This window comes from Lacerta agilis, chromosome 15 (assembly GCF_009819535.1).
Source record: "Lacerta agilis isolate rLacAgi1 chromosome 15, rLacAgi1.pri, whole genome shotgun sequence".
Lineage (NCBI taxonomy): Eukaryota > Metazoa > Chordata > Lepidosauria > Squamata > Lacertidae > Lacerta > Lacerta agilis.
Window position 1 is genome coordinate 26,898,481 of NC_046326.1, and position 25,513 is coordinate 26,923,993.

Sequence of the window (25,513 nt, forward strand, 5' to 3'; positions counted from 1 at the left end):
TGCTATGTTGGAACAACAACAAAGGACCTCTTGTTTTGTTTGGCAGTCACTGCTCTGAACCCATTTCACAGCTGAGGATAATAAGGGGGAAGTCAAAAAAGGGACAGTTTTCTCTGGCAGCCGTTCTCTAAGGAGCCTCTTCCTCCCAGCTCCCTGTGCATTTCCAAAGTCTCAGATTTGCAAGCATGCAGTCTCTCTGGGAGGAGAGCTCAGGCCCCACTATCTGTGGGGAGGGTGTACACACTGCATTGGAAAGAAGGAAACTGTCGCTGCTGTCTACACGGGGTCTCTTTGCTCCACAGCGACCCACACATACTGTTCGATTTAATAAGGCACAAAGTGTGCATGCCTCCAGTTTGTACATTGTCCTTTTGGGAAGTGTGAGGAGCTTTCTCTCTCTCTCTTTCTCCCTCTCCCTCTTAACTTGATGCAGTTTCTCCCAGAGGGGTTTCAGCTGTGTTTTTAGGAGATTCCTCTGTCTCTGAGGGGGCATCCAATGGGTCCCCGGTCAACCCACACTCTTCCGTGGCCTGGCTTTCCTCCAAAGCCGGCTGGTGAGCTTGGCTGTTCATCTTCTCCTCTGCTTCGATCTCTTCGGAGCTGGGAATTGAGTTTTTCTTGGGGCGGCCTTTGGGTTTTGTGGGGGCCTCCTGCCCACCTTTCAGGACCTGGAGCAAAAAAACCAACATGCCGAGTGTCTAATTGCTGCTTTCATATTTTTTTTAAGTGTAAAGTTGGACCAGCAACAAAAAGTTACAGTATGGAGAGTTCCTGTGCCCTGTCTAGCCTGCCATGCTCTCTCCCAGGATATTCCATCCCATCCCCTTGTTTTCCATTCATCCTCCCAAAGTTCAGTCAGCATTCCATGCCCACTGAGCATGCTCAGTCCTCAATTTTAGAATTTTCCACCCTACTGATTTGTTTCCTGTTGTTTTTAGGGGTTTCCTCCAAGCCTGGAGATACCTTGCTTTTGTTTCCCCATTTTGTCTCGGATTCTATCAGCACTCTGCAATTGAATTCACCGTTAGAGGGACTGATTCATCTTTTGCTCTGCAGTACTCAGTTAGCACAAAAAGCATCAGAGATTTTTTGTCTTGCCGCTTAGAACTTTTTATTTATTAAATTTAATTCTTGAAAAGGGGGCTAGAAATGTTCTTAAGTAAATAAATCTTAAGACAATGATAGTGGAGGCAACCCACTCCAAAGCTGAAAGGCATTAATAAAAGACTGTAGGGAAGCTCTCTTGGAGAAGACCCCCCAGCCTGCTTTCCCAGTTTCAGAGAAGCAGGAGGATTCTTGGATGAAAATCACATTTAGGGATGTCACCTAACCAAAGAAGTCTTACACTTCAATCCTATGCAGGTTTACTTGGAACCTGCCTAAAAAAACCTGCAACTTAACTATTTTATTTTTTTAAAAAATAACAACTAAGTTTTACGTTAAAAATGCAATCTTAAAAAATGAGACACAAACCTTTTGCCCCTTTTCATTTCATTTCATTTTTTGCCTTGGGCACACCCTGTACGCATGCCTCTGTTTACCACAGTACCTACCATTTTCTTCCACTTCATCCTGCGATTCTGGTACCAAGTCTTCACCTGAAGTTGAGTTAGGCCCAGGGACTGAGCCAGATCCAGCCTGGAAAAGAAGAGATCCAAATCAATCCAAATCAACGATAGAAAGGAAGACGGCCAAGATCTGATTAGCTCATATCCTGCAGAAAGTGAACAAGTTGTACAGACACTGGAGGGGAAAACCGAGGAACAAAACACCAACAGCCAGAGGAAGATAGTCGTCATTGACTGACAACGTGCCCTGTCCAAATAAATCAACTAAAGGAAGCTAAAGAGAAGTTGTAATTCCCCCTTCAGTGTAATTAACTGTGGGAAGGTTTCTCCCCCCCCCCCAAATTGTTGCAAATAACAATGCAAACATTTGAGAGATGCAGAAACGAGCAATGACTTGTTTGTCTGATATCATACGGTCCACGACTTAAGAACGAAAATGATGCAGAGCGGAGAAATGCAGAGAGATATGTTATGAACATGGGCATAGAAAGGGGGTGCGGGGTGCAGTCCACCCCAGGTGTCATCCCTGAGGGGGTGACAAAATGGCACACAGCGGGGGGTGGAACTTACCATGGGGCTTGGCCTGCAACGCACCCGAGGTAGGTGTCTCTCCTGGGAGTGACGCGGTGGCTCAGGGCCCTGCGCTGCCTGAAACGGCAGCATGCAGCTTGTGTCCACCAGGCGGGCTCTGTGGGCAGCCCGCCACAGCGCCCCCCCCCCAGGTGGATCGCTGTGGTGTCCCTGTGGGCGACTCGCCCCCGCCCCCACTGCTCCAGGTGCTGGAGCAGCTAGCTACGTCCCTGGTTATGAATAATAAGATCATGATGCCACAGAAGCACAACAGAGCCATCAATAATAAGTCCTGGAATGCAAACTTAGCTGATTTGTTTCAGGTTGAACAGCATCACCTGCACAGTAATTTCTTGTGGGGCTTATATAGGAGAGAGACGGAGGCAGTGATGATCGGTGCACTAAGGGCTCAACCACACTTCTGCTTGTCTCGTGCCTTTCTAGGCTCTGGTCCAAGCAGTTTTGCCTTTGCCCCACTGCTTTCCTGAGGAAAACCCGCTCTTTAGCGCTAAATCAGAACGAATGGCAATTTGTGGGAAACCCCATCACTGCTTGTTCCGCTAAACCGCAGCTTTTGCCAGGGGGAAGTGGCAGGGCAAACTAACAGAGGTGCGAATAAGTCCTAACTTGGAAAGAAGCCCCATTGAACGCAGTGGGATTTCTCTCTGAGTCAGCATGAAGAAGAAGAGTTTGGATTTGATATCCCGCTTTATCACTACCCGAAGGAGTCTCAAAGCGGCTAACATTCTCCTTTCCCTTCCTCACCCACAACAAACACTCTGTGAGGTGAGTGGGGCTGAGAGACTTCAAAGAAGTGTGACTAGCCCAAGGTCACCCAGCAGCTGCATGTGGAGGAGCGGAGACGCAAACCCGGTTCTCCAGATTATGAGTCTATCGCTCTTAACCACTACACCACACTGGCTCTCATGCAGTTAAATTGTTTTAATTGCTCCTTAAAGCGACGGTCCCAAGAAGAGACTTACGTAAACACCCGCAAGTTCAGGCTGCGCAATTCTGCAGGCCTGTGGTCTGTCTCGTGCATGTTCAGAAACAATGTTAAAGGTTTGGTGGTGCTAAAATAGAGGCCAACAACCTTTCTGACCTGGGTGTGTGTCTGAGCATACCACGTTGCCTGTGAGCATTGCATCGAAGGACCTCTTATTAGTGTTTAGTGTGTCAGACTAGGACCTGGGAGACCCACCTTGGGCCAGTCACTGCCCCTCAGCCTAACCTACCTCACAGGGCTGTTGTGGGAATTAAATGGGGGGGGGGGAGAGAACCATGTGCACCCTCCAGAGCTTCTTGGAGAAAGAAAACTGTGGGGTATAAATGCAATAAATAAATGCAATAAATAAATCGATCAGCCTCTCACTGACCTTCTTGTGCAAAGCTGGATTTGCTGGTCTAGTTTTCCACAAAGGCTGGAAAGCCAAGACGGAACTTGGCTTCCTAAGGATTCAGAACTCAATAGCACTCAGATCAAACTGGGTTTCACCTGAGATTTCCTTGATAAGATATGGGAAGGTCCCCTGCGCGGGCACACACAAACACACAGCCAAGCACCACCGTGTTTACGTAAGGCCCGTTGGTTAAGGACCAAGTGAAAGACTAATCTCCTCTGGTGAAACTTGCTGAACAAAGAAATCTGAAAGAGACCTGCTGGCATGACATCTTCGCTATGCCTCTGCCATGATTAGCATCAGTGAACCAGAAACACAAAAGGTGCGAGGGCAGCCTAAGCCAAGCTTGATGCACTCGGTCACGTCTCATACACACCACCGGCTTCACGGTAGGTGACTCTGAATCACCCTGAAATTTGCCGAGTCGTTTTCTCCGCGGTGGGCTCCCAATAGCTGTGTTCACATGGCAATTGTTTTACCAGTTGGTTGCAGCCCCCAAAGGCCCAGAGGACTTGGCTTAAAGAGGGACAACAGGTGACCTACTTCTACCACTCGCTACCCATTTCTCAAGGGGCTGGAAACATAGGAGCAAAGCTTATAGCATGGGGCCATCTGGCTTGGTCAGTATCATGTCTACACCAGAGATGGGCAACCTCGTACCCTCCAACATTTCTCTGATGAAAATAGGGGGGTCCTAATTAATTAATAATTCATATATAGCCTACCCATCTGACTGGGTTGCCCCAGCCACTCTGGGCAGCTTCCATCATATATAAAAACATAATAAAACATTAAACATTAAAAATGTCCCTATACAGGGCTGCCTTCTGATGTTGGGTTGAGAGCCAGTGTGGTGTAGTGGTTAAGAGCGGTAGACTCGTCATCTGGGGAACCGGGTTCGTGTCTCCACTCCTCCACATGCAGCTGCTGGGTGACCTTGGGCTAGTCACACTTCTTTGAAGTCTCTCAGCCCCACTCACCTCACAGAGTGTTTGTTGTGTGGGAGGAAGGGAAAGGAGAATGTTAGCCGCTTTGAGACTCCTTCGGGTAGTGAAAAGCGGGATATCAAATCCAAACTCTTCTTCTTCTTCAGTTTAACCCTGATGTTTCGTTCTTTTGGTGTGATTGGTGGGCTACTTAAAAATGAGGCTGCAGTTTAGATTTAATTTTAAATTGTATTTTAATCTGTATTTTAATGAACTGTTTTATGTTTTTGTTGTGATTTTATTGGTGTTAGCCACCCTGAGCCCGGTTTGGCGGGGAAGGGCGGGGTATAAATAAATCATTATTATTATTATTATTATTATTATTATTATTATTATTATTATTATTATGTCTTCTAAAGGTTGTAGAATTACTTATCTCCTTGGCTCAGGGGTCACATAACCCCATACCCTCCGGCATTTCTCCAATGAAAACAGGGACATCCTAAGGAAAAGTGTGACATTCCAGGATCAAATCAGAAACCGGCATGGCTTCTGTAAATCTGGGACTGTCCCTGGAAAATAGGGGCGTTTGGAGGTCTGCAACCTTTACATCACAGGCTGCAGTCCCCCAGAGGTATTCTGTTTGGGGAGGTATCTATTCTCCATTTTTCTTCCATCGTGAAACCCAAGGCAGCATGCATGGGGTTTACAGGCCACTGACCAGACCGAGACCTGCTTAGCTTCAGAAAGGTGGTGGCCTTGTGTGCCTTCTAGCCATAGTCTGGTGGGTGAAGTCAGAGCAAAGGCTGCAGGTTCACAGAATAACACAAGCCCAACTGGATCAGTTGAGGAAGCAGATGCTCATATGTGGGGGGGGGAGGGCAGTGGTAATTTCCTCCAAGCCCCCTGGGCATTCCCTTCTTTTGGCAGCCCACAAGCAGGAACAGAGCACAAGACCATTCCCCTTGCCAACCCCTCGCTCTTGGCACCTTACCCCAAGCTCCCCATCCCCTCACAGCTCATAAGAGTATAAGAGGAATCTGCCGGATCAGGCCAATGGCCTATCTAGTGTAGCATCCTGTTCTCACAGTGGCCAACCAGATGGCCCCAATGGGAAACCCACAATCCGGGCCTGAGCACATTGCCCCCCACTTACCATTCCCAACATTCAGAGGCATTCCTACCTCTGGGCAGAATGTGAGGGCTAAACTGCAGCGCTGAGAATTCTTTAAGGGAAAATACATAGAAATATAGAGTTGGAAGGGACCATGAGCATCATCTAGTCCAACCTCCTGCAATGCAGGAATCTTTTTGCTCAATGTGGGGCTCGAACCCACGACCCTGAGATTAAGAGTCTCATGCTTTACGACTGTGCTATCCATCATGCTTTAAAGGTTTTCAATAATAATAATAATAATATAATTTGTTTATACATACCCCGCCCATCTGGCTGGGTTTTCCTAGCCACTCTGGGCGGATTCCAACAAAATATTAAAAATACATTAAAACATCAGTCATTAAAAACTTCCCTAAACAGGGATGCCTTCAGATGTCTTCCGAAAGTCAGATAGTTGTTTATTTCCTTGACATCTGATGGGAGGGCGTTCCACAGGGCAGGCACCACTACCAAGAAGGCCCTCGGCCTGGTTCCCTGCAACTTGGCTTATCGCAGTGAGGGAACTGCCAGAAGGCCCTCGGAGCTGGACCTCAGTGTCCGGGCTGAATGATGGGGTGGAGACACTCCTTCAAGTATACTGGGCCGAGGCTGTTTAGGGCTTTAAAGGTCAGCACCAACACTTTGATTTGTGCTCGGAAACGTCCTGGGAGTCAATGTAGGTTTTTCAAGACTGGTGTTATGTGATCTTGGCAGCCGCTCCCAGTCTATCTGCCGCATTCTGGATTAGTTGTAGTTTCTGGGTTACCTTTAAAGGTAGCCCCACATAGAGCACGTTGCAGTAGTCCAAGCAGGAGATAACCAGAGCATGCACCACTCTGGTGAGACAGTCTGCGGGCAGGTAGGGTCTCAGCCTGCGTACCAGATGGAGCTGGTAGACAGCTGCCCTGGACCCAGAAAAACCACTAGCTTTGACGCTCCGTCTACAATCAGCACCACCGACTCATTCTAATGCTAACCTGCATTACAGGGCTGTTGTAATCATCGCTGAGATCAACTCTCTACGAAGTGTTTTGAACACTCGGCTTTGCTATAGCAACACCGAGTGTTATGATCGGCAGGACTGCTGCTTAGCAGGCCCACCTGCCCTCTGTTGCCATTAGCGAGCCTCGTCATTCAACGGTTCCCTTCAGGCTTTCTTTAAGACCCACATCAAAGGGAGCAAGAGCAAGGGCAAAGCCGTTGGCAAGACTCCTGAACGGTGTGCTGCTGGGCACACTGGTGTGAGGAATAGGGTGACCACGTGCTCCACTTCGTAGTGGGAGGCCCTATGTTTGAAGGGCTTTCTGGCCAAAGTCCAGTTTAAAAATAAAGAGCCCTAAGGAGGGAGTACAAGGAGTCACGAAGTTGGACAGCCACCCCAGCAGGGACACTGGTCACCTTGCCATATAGTCTTCCCGACAGTGGTGAGGTGCATTGCATCTCCATTTCCATGAGAGCAGTGACCTCTGAACCAGCATTAAGATATATAAATTAACCTTTCTGCAAGTTTCATGCAAATCTGTGACTCCTTTGGTTCTCTTTTCTGATGCCGAATGACAACTTCTCTTTTTTGGCAACACGTAAGTAACCACTCTAGTTGTAATTCCTGCATTGCACGGGGTTGGACTGAAGAAGTGTTGGCGTTCCTCTTCCAACTCTACCCTTCTATGATTCTAGTTTCACAAGGTGGACTGAAGTAGGCCATCAAAACATTTAGCATCATTGGTTGCCCCAAGACCTGTTGCTCCCCGAGGTGATGCTCAAGATGGCACCCCTCCTTATTCCTCATCCAGAAGGAGCGATCAGACAGGCCATCCACCAGTTTGTGAGGAGGAGGAGGAGAGACTCTTGAGGGGGGAAACCATGCATGCGTGGCCATTTTTTGAAGCGTCAAGGGAAGGGCGTCTTGAATTTTCAACCAGGAAAGGAAAATATAGCAACGTCTGCTGCATCTTTGGGAGGCGATGCTGGGTGCCATCACCAAATCTCAATCTTCACACGGGAAAGGCGCCTGGTTGGCAGCAGGGGCCTCACTGCGGCGAGATTACCTGTAACCCTTTGCAAACTGGTTGCTGCGCCTGTTTAGAAACAACAGGCACTGCCTAGGAAACCAAAGCAACAAACAAGAGGGAGGGGAGGGGGGAGGGGAGGGGAGGGGCAGGAGTTGCCAGAGCTACGCTGGCTCATCGTGCTCAGTCACGTAGGATGCCAAGGCTTATTAGTGCCAAGAGAGTCGTGTGTGTGATTGATGTTGTTGCCCAACCAGTCATGTGAGGTTCTGAGCTGGCACCACACTAGCCACCCAAACCCTTGAATGGAATCAGGACCCCTTACAAGAGGGGCGAAGGAGCTCTTGGTGCTGAGCACTGTGGGCAAGAGCCCTTGGCCTACGCTGGACGGCAGCGGATCTACAGGCAGCGGCGGCCGATGCCCATGGCAGTGTTCGAAACCTCCCATTGTTCTAGGCGCATTTTGCGACAGGGAATTTCATTTGCACAAGCGGTTTCTGAGTTCAGGGTGCAGTACTGCACCTAAGGATTTCAGATTAAAACTGCAGAGTGGAAGGAAAGGAGGACCTTTTTCTGTCTCCCCACTTCCAGCTACTCTCTGAAGACTGGAGAAGAGACCCTCCTAAGAATATCAGGGGGGTGGGCAGGGGAAGAACTAGATCATGTGGAAAATGAACATAATATTTTAGCTGCAGTTCATTCATTTCAGCTTTGTCTTCTTGTTATAAAAAAGCGCACCTATACATTCTCTTGTTGTGCCTATAATTTAGGTGTAAGGTGCCATTTAGCTCCTAGGTTTTATAGCTCAGTTTCTAACACTGGCCCCTGGGGGACTGGTAGGGCAGAAGCCAAGGAACCTGACAGCAGCGGGGCCCAGAACTAAGTAATTCGCAAGTGTGTCCTAGAGTTTACGCACTGAGCGGGCCTTGTCCTCCAACCAAGGTGGAGAGCTTAAAAGCACTTTCCACATGGGGAAACCCCAAGTGTAGGAGGGGGCTATCAATGGCTACTAGCCATGATGGCTACCTCCACAGCTAGAGGCAGCCACGCTTCTGAAAACACAGGAGGCAAGAGTGCCCTTGTGCTCATGTTCTTCTTGGTGGTTTCCCAGGAGAGGCAACTGGTTGGCCAGTGTGAGAACAGGATGCTGGACTAGATGGGCCATTGGCCTGGTCCAGCAAGCTCTTCTTATGTTCTTAAATGGACCTGGCATTCGAAGAGCTTTTGAGCTCTCCACATCACTCGGATTTAACGTGCGCAATTGCAGCCAGAATTTTTGCCTAGCATTTCTGATCAGCAATGCAATCGTTGAATACTTTTGAAACAAACATACACCGTATTTTTCCCTGTATTGCCCCTGTGTACGGTGCCCCCTATTTTGGGGGACTCCAAATTAAGAAAATAGGGGGAAATTGCCCCATATATAAGATGACCCCCCCTTTTCTTAACATATTTTTTAAAGAAAAAAACCTAGTCTTATAGACGGAAAAGTACAGTAATTAAAATCTTCTTTACCCCAAATCTTGAGTAATGTGATGAATTGGTGCAAAGGCTCCCATCTTATTAGGCTTTTCCCTACTGGGCTACAAAAACAAGCAACATTTCCTTTCCCTACTGATTGAACCAGCATCCCTTCTCTTTCAGTGGAAACATGGGGATCAGCCTTTCAAAGGGGTACCAGGAAGGAAGGAAGGAAGGAAGGAAGGAAGGAAGGAAGGAAGGAAGGAGCCTTTCTCTCTTCTTCATAAGTATCACTGCACATCAATTCATGCTGGCATGTGCGTGTTTGAAGCATTCCCACAGCCCTGGTATGCATTTTCCACTGATACAATCTACTCATGTCTCCTTTGATTTTTTTTTATTTAAGGCAAGGGTGCTTTGAAATCTGACCTGACCATGTGACCGAGCACTCCACTGGGAGCAAGCTCATCTCCACGTGCCCAGGCACCATGGCTGTGCTCTCAGCTCCTGAACAGCTGAGAGGAACATCACAAGCCAGCATGATGGTGAGGCTGGGAGGAGGACCCGGCCGCCAACCCCAGCTAAAGAAACACGTTTGTCCAGAAACGGAAGCCTGCAGAGAGTTTGCTTCCGCAAATGATGCGGCGAGGCTAAAGTCTGGAGGTTTGAAGTGGGGATATTTGCAGGAATTTGAAATGGCAAGGATCTGCCTGTTGGTCCTCTCTCTGGTTTGTGCAGCAGCAAATGGGTTCTTGTTTATTCATGTGCAAATAGGAAGATGTAATTGAAAGGAATGACACCTTCCTTACAAGTTAGGAAGATTAAGCACAGAATGTACTGTATTTTGTTTTCAGATGGCCAGCGTAGAATATTTTTTCAGGTTTTACAAATTATCAGCAGGACAAAAGGGCACCTCATTTCCATTTACAGTGGTGCCCCGCAAGACAAAATTAATTCGTTCTGCGAGTGCTGTAGTATAGCGAAAATTTCGTCTTGCGAAGCACCAGCAGGGGAAGAGCAGTTTGACCCCCCCCCCAAAAAAAATCAGAATTTTTTTCGTCTTGCGAGGCAAGCCCATTCAAAAATTCGCCTTGCGAGACAGCCTTCCGCTAGCGAATGCCTTTCGTCTAGCGAGTTTTTCGTCTAGCGAGGCATTCGTCTAGCGGGGCACCACTGTAACTTGCTCATTGCTAAATAAATATGGGGAAGGAAATATTTAAGATTTTCAAGTGGTCAGGCTTCCCAGATGTGTGAATGCTTTTATGTGTCTCGTCCACGTTCATTAATTTCAACAGGTCTCCTCTGAGTAATGGAGGCAACCCATTGCCGGTTGCAGTTAAAAAAATAATAATTCAGTGTTAGCTTCTGGAAATCAGAATATTACAGCACGTTAAGAAGCAGTTCTGAGTTCAAAGCCCTCCTCGACCAACCTGTCTGGAGTGGAGAGGTACTTCTGCTTCTGGAACTTCTTCTCTAGCCCCATGAGCTGCAGCTCCGTGAAGATGGTGCGGCTGCGTCGAGGCTTCTTCAAGCGAGGTGCGGACTGCTCCGCCTCCGACTCGCTGCTCCCGTGGGTCTCGCTGGCCTGGGTCTCTGAGCAGGTGCTCCCCGGCGTCGGGTGTGGCGAGAGGACGCGGGAAGTGCCGGCGGCAGGGATGAAGTGGGAGACGGCCGAGGGCTGCCTGGTGATGACAGAGATGAGAGGATAGGCCCTCAGAGAAGGGGAGCCTGGGGGAACAAGCATCAGAGAAGGAGAGGGGTTACACCACAGGTTAGGGCCTTTGCAGGAGAGGCTGAATCACAATGGTTGAGAGCCACCCAATCAGAGCAAGGGCAATTGGGCGGGGAGGGGGGACACCCTGAAGTTGCATGCATGAACATTGCGCCTCCCTCCCTAAGCCAGGCAGGAGCTTCCCGGGTTTCGGGATGGAGGCGCCAGGCTTTAATACTGCAATGCTGTAATTTACAGGGAACATTTGGGGGAATAGCCTGGCTGACTACACGCCACTGCTGAGAGCCAGTGTGGTGTAGTGGTTAAGAGTGGTAGACTCGTAATCTGGGGAACCGGGTTCGTGTCTCCACTCCTCCACATGCAGCTGCTGGGTGACCTTGGGCTAGTCACACTTCTCTCTGAAATCTCTCAGCCCCACTCACCTCACAGAGTGTTTGTTGTGGGGGAGGAAGGGAAAGGAGAATGTTAGCCGCTTTGAGACTCCTTTGGGTAGTGATAAAGCGGGATATCAAATCCAAACTCTTCTTCTACGCCTGTTTGGTTGGAAATAACTCTATGCTCAGCGGGACTTGCTACCATATTGGCATGGACAGCCTTGAGACTATTTGGCCCGTCCACCAGGCCAGCGTTTGACAGACGCAAATGGAGCCCAAGGCTCGAAAGCTCAGCTTCTGTCCCAGCTTTGCACAAACATCTCTAGCCTTCACCACTGTGTTTACTCACGGATGTGTGAGCTCCTTGCTTTGCTCAAATGTCCCCGAAAAGAAGTTCTATAAAAAGCGCCACTGCCACAACCAGAACGCGTGAAAATTGGACGCATTGTGCCAAGTCTCTCGAGCCAAGACTGAAGTGGCTGCCACTCCGCCACCCTTCTTTGTGTGAACGAGGAGACAGACATCTGCTCCTGACATGCTCCTGTGCTGCTTCCGAAATTGGTGGGAGATCGTGTCAAGGTAAAGGGCCAGCTGGCCACGTCCTCCTGACCAGCCCGAGAACATCACATTTCAGTCAGCAATGGCTGCGGTTCAACAGCAATGGAGACCCAGGACAAGTCTCCTTCCACTGCTCTTGAAATCCTTGCTGCACCCATGAACGGCAATCGGAAAGAAATATTAACATATCTGCACCAGTTCTGGTGATGTTCCTAAATGTGTATTGAATCTTTTAAAAAGACCCACATTCCCAAGCTCTAAGGCTAGGACAACGTTTCTGTGCTGGAGTCTCCTGCTTAGTTTGCTTGTGTGTTAATTAAGACACTTTGTCATATATTTCCCCTATGGTGAGACATATTGCATTGCTTTTTAAATTCTAATAATTATTTCTGAATTCACATCGCTGCATATAAACCAGCATATGCAAATATTATATGTCCCTTCATTTGTCTTATTTTGGGGCCAGGCATTTCCTCATTTATTTATTTTTTAAAAGCTGTGCTTAAACTGACCATCCTATTCTAATGAGGCTAAGAAAGCTGCTTACATGTAAGGTTTTCAAGGGGGTTGCAAAGACTATCTGTTTTTATTTTATTTATTCCATTGCATTTCTATCCCACCTTTTTTTCTCCAAGGAGCTCAAGGCAGAATACATAGTTCTGAACTCACACTCCTCACTTAATCCCAACAACCCTGTGAGGTAGGTTAGGCTGAGAGGTGGCAACTGGCCCAAGGTCACCCAGTGAGCTTCACGGCCAAGTGCGGGATTTGAACCCGGGTCTCTCGAGTCCTAATCTGACACTCTAACCATTACACCACACTGATGTAGTGCAAGCCAGGACAGGCATTTGGGTGAGCTAGGTCATCTTCTGTGATTGTGGCTTAATTAGCAGTTTTTATTTGGACACATTTATACTGTGATTTTTTTAATGGTTTATTTATTTATTTATTTAAGAATATTGTGAATTGCTTTGAGCTGATGGCTCAGCTGGTAGAGAGGAGGGCTGCAAGCTCCTGGCTCAGTTCTGGCTTAGTTCTGTTTAGGGAAAGTGTTGTGGCTCCACACAGTGAGCATAAGCTTTGCAGGTTCAATCCCTGGCATCTCCAGACAGGACTTGGAAAGAGACCCTAACCTTGGAGGTCCACTGGTCAGGGAAGACTGACCCAGGTGGACCACTGGTCTGACTCAGCGCAGGGCAGCTTCCTATTATTGTAAGCAGTTTGAACGGATAAATAGAAAATGAAAGCGTTCTACCCCTGAACACTGCAAACTGACACAAGCTTTAAAGGAACTTAAAAACAACAAAAAACGAAGACGAAACTCAAAAACTAAACAATCAGCAGAGACCAGCAGGTAAGAGGTTGGCCGCAAACTCAAATGGCACAAGTTCTATTTCTGACTCACTCCATGACCTTTCACAAGTCACTTTACGTCTCCATCTCCATTTCATTTACTGACACCCCAATCTCTAAGAACAGTTACTTGGAAGGAAGCCCCATTGACTCGGAAAGCACTTTCCCTAGGTGTCCCAGATATGGCGTTCTCAGCAGTGGCAACAACAACAACAACAACAACAACAACAACAACAACAACAACCCTTTAAGGTAGGCTTGTGCTACACTTCAGGGGAGAGAGCATATCTTGCCAAAGGCTGGCTAGTGAGTCCATGGCTGGGTGAGATTTAAACTGAGGGGTTCTTGATTTGCAAATCATTTATTTAATGCTGTTGGTAGTTGGAGCACTGGGCTGGGACATGATTTATACCCACCCAGCCAGCCCTGAAGCGCACTGGGAGATCCTGGGCCAGTCATGAGCTTTAAGATGGTGGGGCCCAGTTTAGCCCAGCATCTTGTTTCCGTGGGAAGCCTTTGGGAAGCCCACAAGCAGAACAACACTCTCCTCCCTTGTGCTCCCCAGCAACTGATATGTCAGAGGCATACTGTGTCCAACAGAGGAAGCAATACATAGCCAACATGGCTAGTAGCCATTGATGGCCTTCCATGAATTTCTCTAATCCCCTTTTAAAGCCATTCAAGGTGGTGGCCATTGCTACAAGTTGTGGCAATGACTCAAAGTGTTTAAGTACGGGCCGCATGGAAGAAGAAAAAAAGTACCGGTACTTCCTGTGTGAAAAAGCCTGTCTTTCTTATCTAAATAATTCCTTACCTGGATACAGCAAGGATCTCTAAAGCTCAGAAATGGAAGACAAGACAGGAGCTAGACATTTTTCAGCGTTACAAAACTATGCAGACTCTGGCTAGGGCAGGGAAAATAACTTGCAAATTCTCTGTTTCTAAAGGCAAAGAAGAGGCAAAATATTTCCACTGTTTGGCGGGACTTTATTTCTTATACGTCGAACTCGGACATGCAAAACTCTCCCCATGCCAAATCGCAAAATTTGTTTTTTAAAAAAATGTTATTTATTTATGTATAAAATTATACACCGCTTGATGGTTAAAAAGAAAAGAAAACCCTCAAAGTGGTTTACAAAAGAGAGAGAGAGAGAGAGAACAATAAAATTTTCAGTGAGGTGAATTACCAATAATTTAAGAATTTCCAAAAGTTAAAATAACAATAAACTAAAAACAGATGAAAACTCACATCCTATACCACCTGATCTCTACTAATTTGCACGAACAATTTCTGCAGTGCTCTTGCATTTTGTGGTTTTGTTTATGTTCCTTCACATCTGTATCTTTGACCCTACATTAATTTAAAAGAATTCTCGCAAAAGAAGAGAAAAAGCCTGTCCTGAAACTTCCGATACTCAGTTTTATTGGATGATCCTGGTGTCCTAGGTTGATGAGCGAATGAAAAAACATCTCTCTATCCACTTTCTCCATGGCATGCATAATATTATATACTTCTATTGCATGGGCACACTTCTTTTCTAAACTAAAAGACCCTGTGATCGTTTTGACTGCCCTTTTCTGAACCTCTTCAGGCTCTGCGGTATCCTTGTGATAGCCCTAACCCACCGAATGAGGTGGGTGGGTAGCCACACAAAGCCCCTTGAGTCCTTTTGAAGATGGCACAGAACAGAATTTCAGAGAGAGACTCTTGTTTTCCAGGCAGAAATGGTAAAAAAAAAGACTTTCAGGTCTTTTGGAAAGCTCCCAAACCCCGCATGCTTCCCATCACACAAGGCTAAAGTCAGCCAAAAACATCTGTTGGGAAGCTTTGACTGAACTCCTCAAGCCCGCTGGACGTGACACAATTATCTGTACGCGGCCTTCAAACAAGATCCCATTTCAAAAGTTTCAATTAAGATCCAATGCCTCAAAGGAATCCCTTTTTCTCCACGCCTGCCCGATCCCTGCGACATGGATCCACACGGCAGATGTTATAATGAGGAGACAGAGACGAGCAGGAAAATGAAGCTTTAATTAATTGCGCTGTCTGAACACCCGCAATGGCAGGACACTTTTTCCTCCCAGGCAAAAACAAAGACAAAAAAAACACACACACACCTCCCTCTGAAACCTCAGCTAAATCTCTTAATGGAACGAAAGCGGGAAGGAAGGAAAGATTTATGGATCAGCTCCTTCTTGGCATGCCGGGCTCCGCTCGGAGGCAGAAATGTGATCTTTGCTGAAAACACCGTGTGGTGCACAAACGTAAATAAGAGGAGAAAATGAATGAACTTGAGACAGGAGAACTGTAAATCTGCCGGCTGGGGAGCGTCAAAACAGTGGGGGAAACTGCAGAGAGCTCCGTCTGCTTCTGGCTTAGCCTATGGCAGTGCTGGAGAGCAAAGACCTGTGGAACTGACTGCCACTGACCATTTGGAACACATCCTGCTGCTGCTGCTACCTTTGGCACATGCGCATTCCTGGGTCCCCAACTAGACCAAGGAAGGAACTGATAAAGGAAGGGATTTGTGGGGAGAAAATAGATTTTGATTAAGGATAGGGAAGCTTGTGCAGTCCGAGGGCCACATACCCTTCAGGGTAATGTTATGGGGGCCACATGGCAAAAGTGGGCAGGGCAACAAATGCATCAATTACCTTGGTACAGTAGCATAGTTTCTGCATGCACACATCCACGCACAGCCATCTCCATCCAGAGCTCAAGCAGACATTCCAGCCAGGGGAAAACACTCAAGAAAGGGATAGAATAATAGAATCTAAGAGTTGGAAGGGACCTGAGGGTCTTCTAGTCCAACCCCCTGTAATGCAGGAATCTCAGCAAAAGCATCCATGGCAGATGGCCATCCAACCTCTGCTTAAAAACCTCCAAGGAAGGAGAGTCTACCATTTCCTGAGGGAATCTGTTTCACTGTCAAAGGGCTCTTACTGTCAGAAAGTTTTTTTCTGAATGTTCAGTCAGAATCTCCTTTCTTGTAACTTGAAGCCAGGAGCAGGAGAAAACAAGCTTGCCCCCTCCTCCACGTGACAGCCCTTAAGGTATTTGAAGAGGGCTATCATATCTCCTCTCAGTCCCCTCTTTTCAGGGCTAAACATACTCAGCTCCTTCAACCGTTCCTCATCAGGCTTAGCTTCCAGGCCCCTGATGAAGCAGAGCTGGTGAGGGGTGTGGCCTGGGGAGAGTGGGATGTGCGTGAGAAGGAGGTGTAGTCGCGATCTCACACAATTTTGCGGTGTGATTTCCCCCCTGAAAAAAAAGCATCTTGGGGTCACAATCTTGCGCAGCACTCCAAGACATGCGTTTTTGGCTGCCGTGCCCAAAACAGTGCTTTTTTTGGAGGGGGGGGACAACCCAAATGGCTACTCTGTGAGTCCTGCATTGGTTGGACTGGATGACTCTTGTGATGCCTTCCAACTCTATGATTCTGGTTCCATTATCCTCTTGACTTTGACAGGCTCTTACTGGGGGGGGGGAACAAGCATGGCATCAGAGAGGCGGGATAGAATCCTGACCACAACCAATGCATAGTGGGATGGGGGGTTGCTGCACCTCCAGTCATTCTTGGTGGGATAATGGAGGTGCAGCAACTATCTCCTAGTCTGTGACAAACTGAGCCTGTGGACAAGCTGAACAAATGACCCAGACTTGCCCCAGAAGGTGCCTTTGCGCCCATCCTTGGAAGAGGAACTTCCAAATCAGTGGACAGGGCAGAAACTATTTTGGGTCACTCCTTTGCACTTTCAGCTAAGCTGTCCGAATTATCACAATTTCACTTGACAATTATAGAGCCCCCTTTAAAAAAAAAAAAAAATCAGAATAATTGATGGAGTGCTAACAATTAAGGGTGGGAGGAGCCAGTTCTGAGTGCATTTTTTTTCCTCCAGGGTGCATTTTCAGCTTCTAGATATGGAACTGAACTTCTGGTCACTGTGGCTTCTAAGTCAGCTACCCAAGGGAGGAAGTGCATGGCAAGAGTTTCCCTGTTCTTCTGGCCTACAAATTGTCACCAGGATCTGCTCTTAGATCTGTTCAGTGTGGAGAATGCTTTCTTTTTATCGACAGAAAACCTCCACAGGCATCGGTGAGGAGGAGCTCCTCCTCCTCCTCCTAACTGCATTGTGAGAACTGTAACTAAGAACTTATTAATTTTATTTACTCCACAAAATTTATAAGCTGTTTGACCGTAAAAAACACACACACACAAACGAACCTGAAATCTGTTTACAAAAAAGACAAAACAATAAAGCTATCACTAAGAAAAATTAACAATCATAATGTAAAGCCTTTGAAAAATTAAAATAACAATAGACGAGGGGAAAAAACAGATTAAAACTTTCATCAGCTTTCTAAACATCTGGGTAGACTTGTTTAAACAAAGATGCTTTCAGCAAGTGCCAAAATGAGTAGCACAGCCTGAGATTGAGCTTGCTTTTTCTTCCTTTCCTTCCATCCTTTCCCCCTGCATGTCTTTTTGGATTGCAACTCTTTTGTAAGCAGCTTGGAGAGCCTTTTCGGCTAAAGGATGAAATAGAATCGCCCTCTATGTTCCCTGTTCTTCAAATTCCATGATTCTCATTAATCTAAAACTTTCTCCCTCTGCTTGGTTCCTCTGCGATGAGTAGTATCGGAGCCCTCTCTTATTAGCCACCTCTCAACGCTGCAGTATAATTCAGACATAATCACAGTAACTAATAAATTTGACTGAATTCAAAGCTCCCATGCCCGAAGGCCCTGGGAAGTTTGAGTAAAAACTAATCAGGGGGATAATTAACACTTTATGATGATGACACTTCTCCGCACTGCTGTTTACAACTTCAAGATAAATGCCCTGACAGTAACTAATTAGCTCCAAAAAATATGTGAGGACCTGCAAGCTTTGGAAATGCAAAAGGGTTTAATAAAGGCAACCCTGGAGACCTGCCCATAATCCTTTATGCAAAAGCAATTTATAACCCCGGTTTAACAAGTCCCCATCCAAACTCCACCCACAACATGTAGGATTCGTGCATCAGTCCTGGTCAGGGACTCATCCTGCACAAATCGCACCTGGGCAACCTCAGGTCCAAAGGCTCATTGCAGCCCTCCAGGACTGCACCCTTGTTGCAATGCTCAGCTGACTTAATGTGCCTCATCCATTAGACCCGCACCAGCTTTGGTGACAAGCAAACTGGATCCATCAACAGCAAAGGCAGGTAGGTTAGTACCTGGATTCAATTTCGAGATGTTAAATAGGAACCCAGGAAGCCTCGTTATCACACAATCACACCATCCTCCCATCTAGCTCAGTATTCTCTACTCAGACCGGCAGCAGCTCTCTAGGGTTTGGGGTAAGAGTCTAACAGCCCTATGCAGAGATGCCGGGCATTGAACCTGGGACCTTCTGCACAAAAGCAGATGTTCTGTCGATGAGCTTCTCAGTAGCAACTCCACAAACTATCCAGGAAAAAATGAGGAACTGGCTACGAGTTCAAATTCTATGCACACTTAATGAATTTCCAAGTAAACATGTGTGAGATCAGACTCTCCAACCCACCTCTGCATTCCAAGAGGCACATTATTAACGCTGTGTGTTTGTGTGAATGCACACCTAAATATAAATCAATCAATCAGCCATTGGCTTCCTGCTCTGTTAATTATCGCAACATCCATAAGCAAACATGAATTCCGGGCGGCTGACTCAGAGCTTACACAAAGGGCGCTTCAGGTTTCACAAGCCCACCCTTGTGGCCGGTGCCAAGAAAACGTTCGCTGCAAATGCCACTGCCTCTTTCCTGCTTCCAACGTGTAAAAACCATTTGATGAGTGACACAGAAGGATGGAGAGTGAAATTAATTATTTGCAAACCAAGAACTGCTGTCCCTCTGAGATCTCCGACTTTCAGGAAATGCATTTGTCTTACAAGGAGATACACTTTCTCAGAGGAGTAAAATGCCATGCAGGAAGCAGGCATGGATGGGGAGAGGGGGGGGGGAGAAGACTGATTCAGTTCACAGCTGAAGGCAAACCTGCTCAATTCACACTTTTTTTAAAAAAAGTGGACTGAAACAACCATCCTTCGGCAGTCACACTTCTCTGAATTTTGCAATGCAGTTCTCCAGCAAAGCAAGGTGTGCAAAACTGCACAGACTGGGGCAAAGCATCACAACGCCTGTATTAGTGACAACATCAAGCAAAATGCATTGCATTAGGGGGGAAATGCTTTGCAAAATTGTGTAACGATTGCATACAAAAATGTCAGGGATTGAACTTGGGACCTTCTGCGTGCAAAGCAGATGAGATACGTTCCCGAAGTACTATAAAAGAAAGAAAATGGGGTATGAAGGAAGAACTAAAAACAAACTGTTAAATATAGTGGCCATGTGTCCTACTTTACAGAGGACAGTTCTCTGCTTGAAGGACTGTCCAGTCCAGGTCCAGTTTAAAGACTAAAAAGAACATACGGTAAGCAGGAGAGCAGTTTACTATCCAATCCCTCCTCCCAGGGAACTCTGGACATTGTAACTCTGCAACTTGGAATAAGGAGGTCTTCCAACAACTCTCAGCACCTTTAACAAACTACACTTCCCAGGATTCTCTGGTGAAGCCATGGCCCAGTCCTGGGACAGCTCATTTGGTAGAGCACGAGACTCTTAATCTCAGGGTCATGGGTTTGAGCCCCACGTTGGGCAAAAGATTCCTGCACTGCAGGGCGTTAGACTAGAGGACCCTCGTGGTCCTTTCCAACTCTGTGATTCTATTATTGTGCTTTAGCTGTACAGTGCAGATGGGAGCATTAAGACAATTCGTTGCAAATTACGCTTTCCCCCACCCATGTTCTTTTCTCTTACATTTGATTTGAAACGGTTTTGTGTTTTTTAAGGAATCTAGAATTAGAAAGCATTCAAACACAAGCTTTCCAAGCATAGTAAGGAAACTCTGGAGGTGCTGAGATTTCCAGTTTTGTTGGGACATTAACCAGCTTGTCCATGAGAGCCACAGTTAAAAGCCTCGAAAAGTCAGACATTAAATTAGTTCACTTAGGAAGTTCAGGAGCCTAAAAATGCTACCCTACCCACTGCAAGGTTTCCATCAAAATGTCAGCAAGTATTCCCACCCCCCATTTAATTAAGATCCACCCTTTCCGGGGCAAACCCACTAAGTAAAGAGAACTTGTTGCCCATGATTTGCTGGCGATATCTCCACAGCCCAATGCAAATCGATTCCCCGCCTCGAAGCACCCTTGAATGTCCCGAGCTGCGTTATTTTAATTCTTTGATCTCAGACCTGCCACAATAGGAAGAAGACCCTTCTCTTCCCTCTGCACCCAGCTCTGGGGGACAAAAATAAACCCGGTGGCCCGTTTTGCAGAACAGCTGCACAAACAATGCAATTTAGAAGGATACATAATGACACATGATGGAATTTTGGCCGGCCGGCCAAACCTTTGTTTTTGTCAATTAGCTCAGTCAAATCTCTCATGGCTGGGTAATGAGGAGGGAACAGTACACACACCACCCCAATAAAATAAAAGGCATTGCTAACTGCTGAGCTTGCCAAGGCAGCCGGGACAGGGACCCGGAGTTGGCATCAAACGGGCACACACCCTACTCCAAACTAAGCCACAAGTTGGAGAGACTGACCTCCTGCCAAACTGTTTGCCTCTCGCTTCGGCACTTATCCTACCGCCCCCCTCGCAGTGGGACTTAAATTAGAGTCGGTAATTTTTGGCTTGATTAACCAGTTGACTTTTAGCTTGATTCATCTGTAGCTTAAGGCAAGTATGACAATGCGGCCCTCTAAGCCCCTAAATCTGGCCCCCAGTACTCTCCCCAGACCATACCCCCCTCGCTGGTTTAGCTTCACACCCCAACCAGTTTTGCCAAGACAGGATACGTCCTTGAACTCTGATCGCAACTCTTGTTTCCTTGAATGGAGGGTCGGGAAGGGTGTGTGAGCGAGTGCAGAACCTAGCCTGCTGTGCGAAGGTACAATTTGCATGTGTTGCTCCTCCTACTTTTGCCTCTGGACACACCCACCACTGGCATATGGCCCTCGGAAGGTTGCCCAGGAGGGAATTGGCCCTTGGGAAGATACCTTGCCCTGCCTAGCTTTTGAAGACCCGAGTCTCTTGTTTTAATCACTGCTTTAACAGAGCTGTTTTGTTACTATTTTAACTATGGATTGTGCGTGTGCGTATAATAATCTTATTTATTGATTTTTCACAATAAAAACTTTACAAATTTTAACATAGACCGCAAATTATTTTATCCATTGCGTTTCCGTCCTCCCCTTCCATGGTTTCCATATTTACCTTTGAATGCTGCGTATTTCACTATTCAATACATCCATTTAAACCCGTTTGTCTTAACAATTAACGCTGTGGCTCATATTTAAAGACTTGCTGGTGTTTTCATCTTGCTACAGTATTTCTTTAAATACTCAGTAAAAGGCCTCCAGTCCTGAATGAATCTGTCTGTCATTTTGGTCCCTAATATTTGCTGTTTCTCTTGCCAGTTCAGCATATTCCATCATTCTCAAAAGCCATTCCTTGTTGGAACCTCACCTATTTTCCACGGATGTTTATATTTTATTCTTTGTGCCATTCGTGTTTGTTTTTGTTATTACTGTAACACACTTAGAAGCCTTTTTTGCATTAAGAGGACTATAAAATGGAATAATAGAAACTTATAGTAAATAAATAAGAATCATGGCCAAAGAGGGTGTTCTGGGTTAACAGGGGTGGGCATTGGATGTTTGAATCTCCCCAGTCAGGCACCAGACTGGTTTCGGAATGGCCCAGTGCATAGCGGACAATTTCTGGCTCTTCCACCTGCTAAAATAATATAAAGTCCTCAAGAGATCTAGGGCACGGAATGACTCAGCCACAGAGGCAGCAGCCTTCCATGCCTTTCTGAGTGGGGGAAGATTCAGAAATGCCAGCCAGCAAGCCCTAGAGAAGGTGTTATTCCAGGAAATATATTCCTCCTTCCCGTGTCAGGAGTCAATACTCTGCTTTCATTTCAGGTTTGGCTGGACACTTCCCATGCACACCTCCCTATTTTATTTATTTATTGAGTTTGTATATCCAGAGGTAAGGGTGGAGATCAGGCCCAATCTGGTCAGGGGTAGTACTTATGTCATTTGCCAGCTAAAATCTTGTTGGCAGGCGTTGCTGTTGGCCTTTAAAACTCTACGTCAATGGCGGAGCAATCCAGGTGAGGTGAGCATCCCAGGCGCTGGTAGTCAATACATCTAATAGGCCTTGCTCGAAGGGTCATCATTTCCAGGAGCTAAGTGGCCCTTGACCTGATGCCAGGGTTTAACTGTAATAACCCCAATGCTCTCCTATGCTTTCTCGGCCCACTTGGTCCTTATCTATTGCCACCTGTTTAGAAGTCTATATTGGCCTTAGCTGAGCTGCGTTAATAATTGAATCCAATGGCACTTACTTTTGAGTAGGGATGGCTATGACAGCTCCTCCAAGTGCCCCTATTTTCCAGGGACAGTCCCAGATTTACAGAAGCCGTCCCGGTTTCTGATTTGATCCCAGAACATCCTGCTGTTCCTTAGGAGAAATGTTGGAGGGTATGGAGTTATGCGACCCCTCCAAGATAAGGAGATAAATAACTATACAACCTTTAGAAGACATCAGAAGGCAGCCCTGTATAGGGAAGTTTTTTTAAATGTTTTATTATGGTTTTATATATGTTGGAAGCCACTCAGAGTGGCTGGGGCAACCCAGTTACATGGGCAGGTATAAATAATTATTATTATAATTATAATGGAACAGGAAGTCCCAATTTTCATTGGAGAAATGTTGGAGGGTATGCCATGATGGCAGCCAACTGAATAACTGATACATGCCTACAGCCCTTCAACATGGCTTAGAGTCATTCCCAGTGAGCTCGGTGGTGTTTACTTGTAAGTAGGCATGCACAGAATCACACTGTAATAAGTCTTCTGCTGGCTGACAATCCTAATGATTATATCTTATATATATCCTTGATCCAAAAGATACGATAGAAGTGGGCTAGGTAAATCATCACCAAGGTATTTGTTGCAATAGAGGAGAGGCAGTTCCACCCACTGTGGTGCAGTGGTTAGGGAGTCAGACTAGGACCTGGGAGAGACCAAGGTTCAAATCTCCCACTCGGCCATAAAACAGCTCAGTGGGGGGGGGGGACAGTCCCTGCCTCTCAGCCTAACCCATCTCTCAGGGTTGTCATGGGGATTAAATGAGGCGTGGGGAGACCCACGTGAGTCAACTTGAGCTCCTTGGAGGAAAAGATGGGCTAGCAATGCAAAAAAGAAATAATTAGTAAATTTCTTCTGAGCCAGAGAGAAGAAAGAACTTTGCTCAAAGACAAGCAGCTCCACCTGGCCAGCTAAGGCAAGGGAGAGCTGACATGGAAGCATGGCATTTTCACGGGGTCAAGATCCATTTTAAATGATTTGTGGATCAGGGTAACTAAAGTTCCTTGCTTAGCAAGCTGCCCCCTGCGTACAAAACAAAGGCAGCAGCGCTTCCTGCACATGGGCATCACAAGAGATTGGTCTGAGGATAGCCCATCTGCCACCCTTTAAATATATTTTAAAAAGCATTTCTCTGAGGCTGCCATGGGTCCAGATTTTCCTGGACATTACCGGGTTTACAAAGGAGGAATTGATGTCCGGGGGGAGGGGGGAACAGGACGGGACATGACAAGGCAGTCTTCTTTTTAAAAAAGCTCAACGTTTGGGGTGTCCTGGTTTTTACTTTTTTGAAATATGGCAACCCTAATGTCTCAGATGCAAGGCAATAATGAACAAGAGGGCCTTGTTATCCTGTAGGCTGCTAGTCCCCATTCATTGACTGCATGGACTCCTTGCTCATTCTTGGTTGCGGTGATGAATCTGCTCCATGCACCACTTAACATCGGCTGAAGCAATGGAAGACCCCACCACCCCATCAGTATCTCGTTGGCCTTCCCTGGGAACATCTTCAGTGAGGGCAACTGAATAACGTCATTATATATCACTTATTAAATGTGAATACTGCCCTTTAGCCACAGATCTCAGGGCAGTTCGCAACATAAACATACGATATAGAAGAAATTCATCGAATTATAAATTATAAATATCGTATTAGATTAAGGTCTGCTTAAGGACAATAACAAGACCCACCCCTTTTTGTAATGCACCCAACTTTTTTCGGATTTGTTTTCTACATAAGTGCTAATTCTTGTTTCTTCTTCTTTTTTGTGTCTTATCTTACTCTGTACACTTGCAATTTTGAACTTTTTTATTTTTCAATAAAGGATATAAGATAGAAAAACACACACCATACAATATAGAAGCAATATGATATACACTGCTTTGACCAAGTATAGATTTGCTTGTTTTTTTTTACTTTTTGGAATCACCTGCCCTCCCAGCTGTGTTTATCCTTTCCGGGGTGTGCTCTACCATTAGGCAGGGTGAGGCAACTGCCTCAGATGGCAGGTGCTGCGTTGGGCGACAGCAGCGAGGGGTTGAAGGGCAGGGCTGTGGGATACCTGTCCTGCCCTGCGGCTCTAACTCGCCTGCTGCCCTCAGGTGTGGTGGAGAATGCTGTCCCGCCGCCAGTGCTGAAGCAAGAGTCAACAGCTAACTAGACCAATTGGCTCCGGTGCATGGAACAAGGGGTGTGTGTTTGTGTGCTTGTACGTGTGTGTCTGTGTGTGGAGGGGTGGGGTGGGGGGGACTTGCCTACCTCAAGCAACAATGTGATCTTGGGTTTTTAACGCTCATGAAAAGCAGACATCCTTTAAAGCGCTGTGATAAGTGTGTGTGGAGAAGGGGACTGAGAAGCGCAGCAGCAAACCCTGCCTCTGAAACCCGTGCATTAGATTCCTCTTTCTGCATGTAGACATGGGCTTTCCTGAGAGAATGCAATGGAAGTCAAGCATCCATGTTGCAAGGAGCATCAATGTAGCATGCAAAGGAACATCAGTGCCTGCTGGAGATGTTCCCATTTCAACAAGCCTTCTCAATGGAGATCTTTCTCCTGGGTGGTTTATACTGTTGTAGTAGTAGTAGTAGAAGAAGAAGAAGAAGAAGAAGAAGAAGAAGAAGAAGAAGAAGAAGAAGAAGAAGAAGAAGAATTGCCTCTACATATGCAATTGAATTGCACTAACTTTTTATATATGCAACTGTTTTATATTTGTTTTTATTATATTGTAAACTGCTTTGGGACGCCTCATGAAAAGTGATTCATAGATGAAAAAATAATACAACAACAACAACAACAACAACAACAACAATAATAATATAGTGATGGTGCATGACTTGCAACTGTGATTCCAGCTGTGTCTTCATGAATGTGTTGCTGTGTCATAAGAATGTCTGAAACTGAATAGAGCTCTCATGACCACAAAGAGGCAGGAGTTGTTG

At 46.4% G+C, this 25,513-nt stretch overlaps 1 protein-coding gene across 1 annotated transcript in view; it reads right to left on the reverse strand.

Annotated features, from left to right (window-relative positions):
- Nucleotides 1-397: 397 nt before the first annotated feature.
- Nucleotides 398-25,513, reverse strand: part of BARX2 (BARX homeobox 2) — a 41,703-nt gene continuing 16,587 nt past the window's right edge. The window contains exons 2-4 of the mRNA XM_033172409.1: nucleotides 10,521-10,818; nucleotides 1,554-1,638; nucleotides 398-668 (exon numbers count right to left, since the gene is read on the reverse strand). Of these exons, the coding sequence (XP_033028300.1) occupies nucleotides 420-668; nucleotides 1,554-1,638; nucleotides 10,521-10,818 (632 nt within the window). The 3' untranslated portion in view covers nucleotides 398-419. The remainder of the gene's footprint in view (nucleotides 669-1,553; nucleotides 1,639-10,520; nucleotides 10,819-25,513) is intronic.